This window comes from Scardinius erythrophthalmus (genome assembly GCF_964197995.2).
Source record: "Scardinius erythrophthalmus genome assembly, chromosome: 7".
Classification (NCBI taxonomy): Eukaryota; Metazoa; Chordata; class Actinopteri; order Cypriniformes; family Leuciscidae; genus Scardinius; species Scardinius erythrophthalmus.
Genome location: NC_138227.1, coordinates 2,720,407 through 2,729,471, shown reverse-complemented (window position 1 = coordinate 2,729,471; position 9,065 = coordinate 2,720,407). Strand labels below are relative to the sequence as shown.

At 41.6% G+C, this 9,065-nt stretch overlaps 2 protein-coding genes across 2 annotated transcripts in view; one reads left to right on the top strand and one right to left on the bottom strand.

The window, feature by feature from the left end:
- The window catches only part of kbtbd3 (kelch repeat and BTB (POZ) domain containing 3), a gene marked incomplete at its 3' end in the record, with an annotated part of 6,617 nt that extends 1,151 nt beyond the window's left edge, over positions 1 to 5,466 (top strand). The window contains exons 2-3 of the mRNA XM_081370030.1: positions 2,956 to 3,121; positions 4,045 to 5,466. Coding sequence (XP_081226156.1) covers positions 2,960 to 3,121; positions 4,045 to 5,466 — 1,584 coding nt within the window. The 5' untranslated portion in view covers positions 2,956 to 2,959. The remainder of the gene's footprint in view (positions 1 to 2,955; positions 3,122 to 4,044) is intronic.
- Positions 5,467 to 5,718: 252 nt separating this feature from the next.
- sln (sarcolipin) lies at positions 5,719 to 6,113 on the bottom strand. Its single transcript, XM_081370080.1, has one exon. It carries the CDS (start codon positions 6,098 to 6,100, stop codon positions 6,002 to 6,004), a length of 99 nt encoding a protein of 32 aa, XP_081226206.1. The 5' UTR covers positions 6,101 to 6,113; the 3' UTR covers positions 5,719 to 6,001.
- Between the last annotated feature and the right edge of the window lie 2,952 nt (positions 6,114 to 9,065).

Below are 9,065 nucleotides of genomic sequence, written 5' to 3'. Positions count from 1 at the left end.
TTTTGGTGTGAACGCAGCAAAATGAACAGGCTGCGATGTCAAGATTGCAATGCTGGAATGTGTGTGTGTCAGAGAGAGAGAGGCACGGGCGCGATCGAACAGTGGAAACATAAAAACATACTCCGTCATTTTCATACAGGACATCATTAAAACTGCAAAAAGTGTTTAGCCTACTTATATTTGTGTAAAACCCAACATTGTGCTTTTGTCAAACTGTAAACTCTTGTCAAACTGTAACTGTCACCCAACCAAAATCACACACACACACACACACACACACACACACACACACACACACACACCAGTGTTGGGGAAGTTACTTTTAAAAAGTAGTGTTTGCTCGTTACTCGTTACTTTTTAAAAAAGTAATCCGTTACTTTACTTAGTTACCCCATTTGGAAAGTAACTTTTTACGGTACTCGTTACTATTACGTTACTTTTATGTTGCTTGACTTTGGGCAGAACCCAATATCTGTTCCTAAATATGTAGACATAAAGTTATACAATGGAGGACATAACAGGTAATTATTTTGTGCTCTTTATTATAAAAAATAGTATCAATTTCGAAAGAAAAAAAGTCCTTCTCATTGGCGCTGCTGTGTGCGGCAACTTTTATTCTCAGCCGGCTCTGCATCATGGGGTAGAGTGCGACACTCCGCGATGAGCAGCGCGCCCGCACCACTTCTCTCCGCTCCGCTCCCCCTCCCTATCCACCGAACTTTAAATTTCGGCAACAGCCAATAAAGCGCTCCTGCTCTCTAACACCGGTGCGAATCGCGTCTTGATAGCATAGGACAAAATGATATAGAAGACATAAGCTTAGTTTTCAGACATACGACTCACTCTAAGGGAGTAGGAGAAAAAAAAGAGATTTTGAGAGAAAAAAATATATTTTGTTTAAAAGTACACATATTCAAGCTTTCTATATATTTCTCAGGTCTGTGAGACAAGTATAGCTTATCTGAGTTTCGGTTCATTTACAGTATGGAGACGAGCTCCAGTTCACGCGCTGGTGCCGTCATGATTATTTTGCATGCCATATTTACTTATTTATTAAATTCAGGCAATTAATTGGTTGGTAAAACATTGATTAAAATTAAGATACAATTAATACTCAACGAAATTCGTTTTAAAGAAAGTCTTTCTACAAAAACAAACTTAATAAAGTGGTCTAAATCATGTCTGCCCACTCCATTTATCTCCCGATATATTGCACAAAATTATGATCTTACTCATGCTTTTCACTTTTCATATAATCAACATAGATTAAATTATTTATTTATTTATTTCATTTAAACATAAATATGAAACTAAATAGTTTTCTTTAATTTACTTCTTATTAAATTCAGGCAATTGATTGATAAAACATTTATTAAAATTAAGATACAATTAATACAAAACGAAATTCACTTTAAATACAGGTTTTCTACAAAAACAAACTTAATAAAGTGGTCAAAATCATGTCTCCACACAAAATTGTTATTTTATTTTATTTAAACATAAATATGAAACTAAATCGTTCTCTTCAGATCTCAACCGTTCTCTTCTCTCAAGCGCGCAGCTGAGGCAGTGTCGCTGTCAAATATATCCATGGGAAAAGTAACGTTGCGCCGAATTGAAAAAGGAACTACGTTTCGTTACCAAATTTTTTGTAGTAACGCGTTACACTACTTTTTACCCGAAAAAGTAGTTACGTTACTGTAACGCGTTACTTTGTAACGCGTTACACACAACACTGACACACACACACACACACACACACACACAGTTTAAAAGCAAAAATTATCTAATCTTTTGGACATTCATCATTGCATTGGTTTTCATTTCTTGTCCTAAATTAGAGCACTAATCTGTTTATTTTTAAGTTACACATTCTACATTGAATGAAAAAGAAAATCATGTTTTTAAAAGTAGTATTATTTTATACAGAAATAAATTATTTATAATTCAGATGAGAATAAAGTTAAAGTTAATTAAAATTTTAAGGAAACAAATATATTGATCTGAAATATAGCAAATTAATTTAAATTCATTCAGGTTGCCAAACATATCTCGAGGTCTTTTGAATAAAGGCTGGCAGTCTTTCATTATCAGCTGTTGTTGTGGACTATATACTGGAGAAGTATTTATTCTCCATTTGAGTGAGATGTTTTTATGTGGCTAATTGAGGAAAGTGCTTCCATTATATTTTATTATTATTAGTATTAGTTCAAGAATAAAATAAAAATATCGGATTGATATCGGTATCGGCAAATAGCCAAAGCTGCGGCATCGGTATCGGTATCGGAAGTGAAAAAGTGGTATCGGGACATCCCTAGTCAGAACACCATAGCAACGCCCTGGCAACAAGGTGGCAAGTTTTGCATAGGCAAACACCGCTTTCTTCACACATTTCACACATTTAACTGATCCGACTTTGGGAATTCCCGTATCGGACCTTGGAACAATCCCAAATTCCCATAGACTTCCACTGAGGGGGTCAAAACTTTTACACAATAACTCTAATATACTATTTCATGTTAGGAACATGTTCGCAATATGCTAAAATTGGTAACATTGTTAAATCATGTAAGAAACATGTTAGCAATGTGATAAAGCATGTTAACATGTTAAAACATGCTAGCAATGAGTTAATTCATGCTAGATACATGCAATCAGTTTGCTAATTCATGCTAGCAACATGCTAAAACATGTTAACAACGTGTTAATTCATGTTAGCAAACATGTTAAAACAAGGTCTGTGCTAATTGATGCTAAAACATACTAGCGTTGTTAAATCATACTAGCAATGTTTTAACAGTGTGTTAAATCATGCTAAAACATGCTAGCATTGTGCTAATTCATGTTAGGAACATGTTTGTAAATACATTCTAATATGATGATTTGATGCTCAGGAAACATTTATGGTTATTATCAATGTTGAAACACATTTTCGGCGTGTGTGTGTTTATCCAGGGCCATGTTTGAGCATGACACGCGTGAGCGAGACGACGGCTCCGTCACTCTCAGTAACCTCTCGGCTCCCGCCGTTCACGCTTTCCTCGACTTCGCTTATTCCGCTCACATAGAGATCAGAGAAGACAACGTGGACATGCTGTTTCAACTGGCCTCGTTCCTGCAGGTGAGGCACGAGAAACAACTCAGAACGTTCATTTCGCCACACCTGGATAATGTTTAATAATAACTTATGAGGTTCTTTATCAATGATAAGTGCTTTTGTCGAAGCGTCATTTCAACATATGTTTTAAATAATCGTGTTTAACAGCAGAATTCCTGATGAGAAACTACATTACCCATGATGCTTCAGAGAAATCTACACCAATCAGAGAAATGAAATGAGCCCTTTAGCAGAGTCAGTCTCGCTACACTATTGTAGTTTTTTTTTTAATATATTTTGAATTCGTTTTTTTGCAATCAAAAAGTACATTGCTAGCAACATGTTTTAAAATGTTAGCAATTTGTTAATTCATGCTAGAAATATGCTAGTGACATGCTAAAACATTGTAGCAATTTGTCAATTAATGCTAGTAACATGCTAAAACATGGTACCGATGTGCTAATTCATTTTAGCAACATGTTAAAGCATGCTAGCAATGTGTTAATTGATGCTATAAATATGCTTGCAATGTGCTAAAACAGCAACATATGCTAGCAACATTTAAAACATGCTAACAATGTGTTAATTTATGATAAAAACATGTATGCGGTGTAAATGAATGCTAACAACATGTTAAAACTATGATATAGTTTGTGCTAAGTGATGTTAGAAACATGCTAGCAATGTGTTAAAACATGGTAGCAACGTGTTAATTCGTGTTAGAAACATGCTAGCTAGCAATGTGCTAATTCAAAGTTCAAAAAAGTCTGAATTGTGAGATAAAAAGTCGCAATTACCTTTAAACATTTTTTTATTCCTTGGCAGAAACGAGCTGTCATAATAATAACCCTGTTTGGAACCAAATAAAAGAGATCAGTGTGGGAAGAGAACTGACTCTTAACGTATGAAAACGGCTTCCGCATGTCTCTCCTCTGTCATTCGCACAGGTCAGTTTCCTGTCACATGCTTGCAGTGACTTCCTGGTCCAAACGCTGGATCTCTCTAACTGCCTGCACCTGCTAGCGGTCGCAGAGGGATACGGATCCGCGCACCTGCTAAGTCGCGCCACAGAGTTCGTCATGCAGAACTTCCACACGCTTTCCTCCGGACCGGATTTCCTGGAGATGCCGGCGCCGGTGCTGGAGCGCTGCCTAGCATCTGACGCGCTCAGCGTACCGGATGAAGCTAGTGTCCTGCGTGCGCTACTCCGCTGGACGCGCTACGACCCGCAGTCACGCGAGATCCTGCTACCAGAGCTCCTGCCACAGGTCCGTCTGCACCATCTCCCGCCCGCCGCGCTGGAGGACACCAAGCAGCTGCTAACCGACGACGGACCTTGCATTAGCATTGTTAGCGAAGCACTCGCGCGCACTCGCGAATCCACCGGGTTGTTTTCCGATGCTCGGCCTTCGACGACTTCCAGCTATATTTTCGTGCACAAAACTGAGGAAAGCGCTGAGAATCGGTGTACGTTCTGCTACGACGTCTGCACTAATCGCTGGACGGAGTTGCCGCAGGACGCAGCGCACATTTTAGATCTACCCGGATCGGCTCTCGTCGTCTTCGCAGAGAAGCTGTTCGTCGTCGGCGGATGCCGCGGGAGTTGCCGTCGCGCAGTTCGCCTGCACATCGCCGCGCCGGAGCACGATGCTACGGATGAAGTGTGGTGCTACTGTCCTGTCACGCGTAGCTACACGCCAGCTTTACCTATGCAGCACCCGCGGACCATGCACACATGCGTCACCGCCATGCACCGCATCTACGCCATCGGCGGGAAAAACGTTCTAGACGTGGAATACTTTGATCCCGTTAGCAACATTTGGAAATCCGTTAGCCCGCTTCCAAAGGAGATCTACTTTCCCGAAGCGAGCGCATGCGGAAGCGTTATCTACACTCTTGGATCTGAGCTGGAAATCTCCGAAGCATTTAATCCGTCGTTGGATTGTTTCTTCCGCTACGACGCTGTCGTGGATCAGTGGTGCCAACTAGTGGCGGAGTTCGGACAGTTCTTCCACGCCACGCTCGTCAAGTCCGTGTCCGTGAACGACACGCTGTACCTCTGCGATCTGTCCACGTATAAAGTCTTCAGCTTCTGCGCGGACTCCTGCGTGTGGAAAGGCGAGGGGTCGTTTGAGTGCGCGGGGTTTAACGCGGGCGCTATCGGCGTGCAGGATAAGATCTACATCCTGGGCGGGGATTATTCGCCGGACGAGATCTCGGACGAGGTGCAGGTGTTCGACAGCCGACGCTCCGAGTGGCGGGAGCTGACGCCGATGCCGCGAGCGCTAACTGAGTTTCACTGTCAGGTGATCAGATTCAATCGCTATAGAGACCCCTGGAGGGATCAAGCTGAAGCCATCGCAGACTAAACACACACACACACACACACACACACACACACACACACAAACACACACACACACACACACACAAACACATTCACACACACACACACACACACACACACACACACACACTCACAAACACACACGTACAGACTTACACACACACACACACACTCTCACACACACACATTCATACACGTACACACAAAAACACTTGCAAACACACACGTACAGACTCACAAACACACACACAAACACACTCAAAAAACACACAACTGCATTGCCAAAGAGTTGTTTATTAAAACATATAAAACAAATTAGTTTCTACTCTTTCAGCTCAAAGCTTCAATTTGAGAATTTTTTCCTGAAACATCCAGACTAGTAAATCATAAGTGACAATAATCCATAAGGACGCAGTGAGAACATCTGATGATCCGTCATCTTCCATCCGTCTGCAGAAACATCCCCGTCTCATGATCACTGTCCTTCCTCTCGTGATGAGGAGGATGATGAGGAGAATGATGGTGATGGTGATGGTGAGGTATGGGCTCGTCACTCTTCATGAGTCCTGATATTGTTTGACCAGTAACCACATGAGCAGAACAGTGATGAACACAACCATAAAGTTCAGGAACAGCTCTTGTGCGGATCGATCCATCTGAGACGCAACAGCTGAGAGAGAGAGAGAGAGAGAGAGGAAGAGAGAGAGAGAGAGAGAGGGAAGGAGAGAGGGAGAGGGAGAGAGAGAGAGAGAGAGAGGGAGAGATAGGGAAGGAGAGAGAGAGGGAGAGAGAGGGAGAGAGAGAGGGGGAGATCGAGATGTGGAAAAAGATCAGTATGATAGTCATAATGAAGATGAAATTAATCCGTCCATCTGTTCATTCATCCATCCAAGTCTTACACACTTGTTGGCTTTGAAACACAAACACAAATCTATCAACTGTTTATTGCTGGGAGACACTCACACAAACACACACACACACTCTCTCTCTAACACACACACACACACACACACACTTCTTTGATGAACAGAAAGTTCAAAAGAACAGCATTTATCTGAAATAGAATCTCTTGTAACATTATAAATGTCTTTACTGTCATTTTTGATCAATTAAATGCGTCCTTGATGAATAAAACGATTACATAATTACACAACCTCTTAAACTAAGTACATCCAAAAGAATGTTGTCAGATTTAACTATTTTCTCCCCAAAAGTAAAACTAAACACACACCCTCACACAGAAGCATGCAGCAGATGCAGTAACACACACACACACACACACACACACACACACTGAAAGAAACTACAGCATCGCCTGGTTTACAGTAATAACGAGATATAATGTAGATTTTCAGTCTAATCAACACATCATCATGCAACACATCAGACGATATATATCTGCAGATGCTTCTGTTCATGTGTGTGTGATCATGGTCAGATGCTTCTTACCTGCACAGTTCAGATCAGCTCTGATTCAGCGGCTTTACAGTGAGAGTGTGTGAGTGTGTGTGTCCAGCTGTCACTCACAGCCCTCGCTCTTAAACCAGCCGGACCGAAGCGGATTGGACCAGTGGTCAGTGATGTCATGGGTGTTTAACTGAGTGTGTGTGTGTGTGTGTGTGTGTGTGTGTGTGTGTGTGTGTGTGTGTGTGTGTGTGTGTGTGTTTTCCAGTGTAAACCACCGACTCTCATCCCACTGTTCTGGAGAGTCTTAAAGGGTTAGTTCACCCAGAAATGAAGATTCTTTCAGTAATTACTCTTCCTCATGTTGTCCAACCCCGTCAGACCTTCATTCATCTTCAGAACACAAATGAAGATATTTCTGATGATATCTGAGAGCTGTCTCACTCCTCCACAGGCTTCTGTGTAATCGAGATCTGCCAGCCCAGAAAAGTTAGTAAAGACATCGTTAAAATAGTCTTAACTACAGTGGCTCAACCTTAAGTTTATCAAGCGACGAGAATACTTTCTTTTTTTTTTTTTTGTGCTTCTGGGTTGTACGTCAACGGAGGCTCACTTTTGGCCAGCATCACACGCATCACACACATGACCAGCGTGGTCCAATAGTGAGCCTCCGTTCTGACGTACAACCCAGAAGCACAAAAAAAAACTTGATAAACTTAAGGTTGAGCCACTGTAGTTAAGACTATTTTAACGATGTCTTTACTAACTTTTCTGGGCTGGCAGATCTCGATTACCTAGCAGCCTGTGGAGGAGTGAGACAGCTCTCAGATATCATCAGAAATATCTTCATTTGTGTTCTGAAGAACGAAAGTCTTACGGGGTTTAGTGGAGCGGCTAAGTGATATAATCGTTCAGTTTATGATACAAGCGTGAAAATTGGCATGAGCAGTCTCCATGGGTCACTTGACAAGAAAATTGTCCAAGCCACTTGAAATTTCAAGATTTTTCATTTTTCAAGATGGCCGACACCTTAGTGGAGCAGTTAAGTGATATAGTGGTTTATTTGGCGATACAAACATGAAAATTGGCATGAGCAGTCTCTGATGGTCACTAGACAATAAGCCACCCACAGCTACTTGAAATTTCAAGATGGCGGCCATTTTTCAAGATGGCCACCACCTTAGTGGAGCAATTTCATGCTTGTATCACCAACTAAATGATTTATTAAGCCTAATTGCTCCACTAAGGTGGTGGCCATCTTGAAAAATGGCCGCCATCTTAAAATTTCAAGTAGCTGTAGGTGGCTTATTGTCAAGTGACCCACAGAGCCTGCTCATGCCAATTTTCATGCTTGTATCACCAAATAAACCACTATATCACTTAACTGCTCCACTAAGGTGTCGGCCATCTTGAAAAATGGCCGCCATCTTGAAATTTCAAGTAGCTGTAGGTGGCTTATTGTCAAGTGACCCACAGAGACTGCTCATGCCAATTTTCATGCTTGTATCACCAAATAAACCACTATATCACTTAACTGCTCCACTAAGGTGTCGGCCATCTTGAAAAATTGCCGCCATCTTGAAATTTCAAGTGGCTCGGACAATTTTCTTGTCAAGTGACCCATGGAGACTGCTCATGCCAATTTTCACGGTTGTATCATAAACTGAACGATTCTGCCAAACATAAGCACTTAGCCGCTCCACTAGTTGGACAACATGAGGAAGAGTAATTACTGACAGAATCTTCATTTTTGGGTGAACTAACCCTTTAAGCTGTTAACATCCCCCTGTTTTCTGGGCATTAGCACCTGTGGTGTTTAGCGCCCTGGTTAGCGCACCCGCCTCATACGCCACAGACCCGCACAGGTGTGTGTTTCCCGTACAGCGCCGTAACTCGTGCTTCACTACTATAGTACAACGCATCGTTGAAGAAATCAACTACCTAATCATGACTGTTTCACGAAACCGTATTGGTGCAAATTGGTCGTTCAACTAATTGACGCTAGATGTTTTGCTATAAATTACGGACTGTCATCTGAGGACTATTTCTCATTTTCTCAGTTATTTTGCTTTATTTCCAGATTCAATCATCGTTCGTACGCACTAGAGCACGTTCGCACATGCGCACTCTTCAAAAACAACGCTTAAATCTCTTGACAAAAGACGGAGATGATATTTGTATGTAATCTAAATAAAAGATACAGATTGCTCAGATTGC

Excerpts from the sequence above, each read along its gene's own strand:
- sln (XM_081370080.1), bottom strand. The coding sequence starts at position 6,100 with ATGGATCGATCCGCACAAGAGCTGTTCCTGAACTTTATGGTTGTGTTC.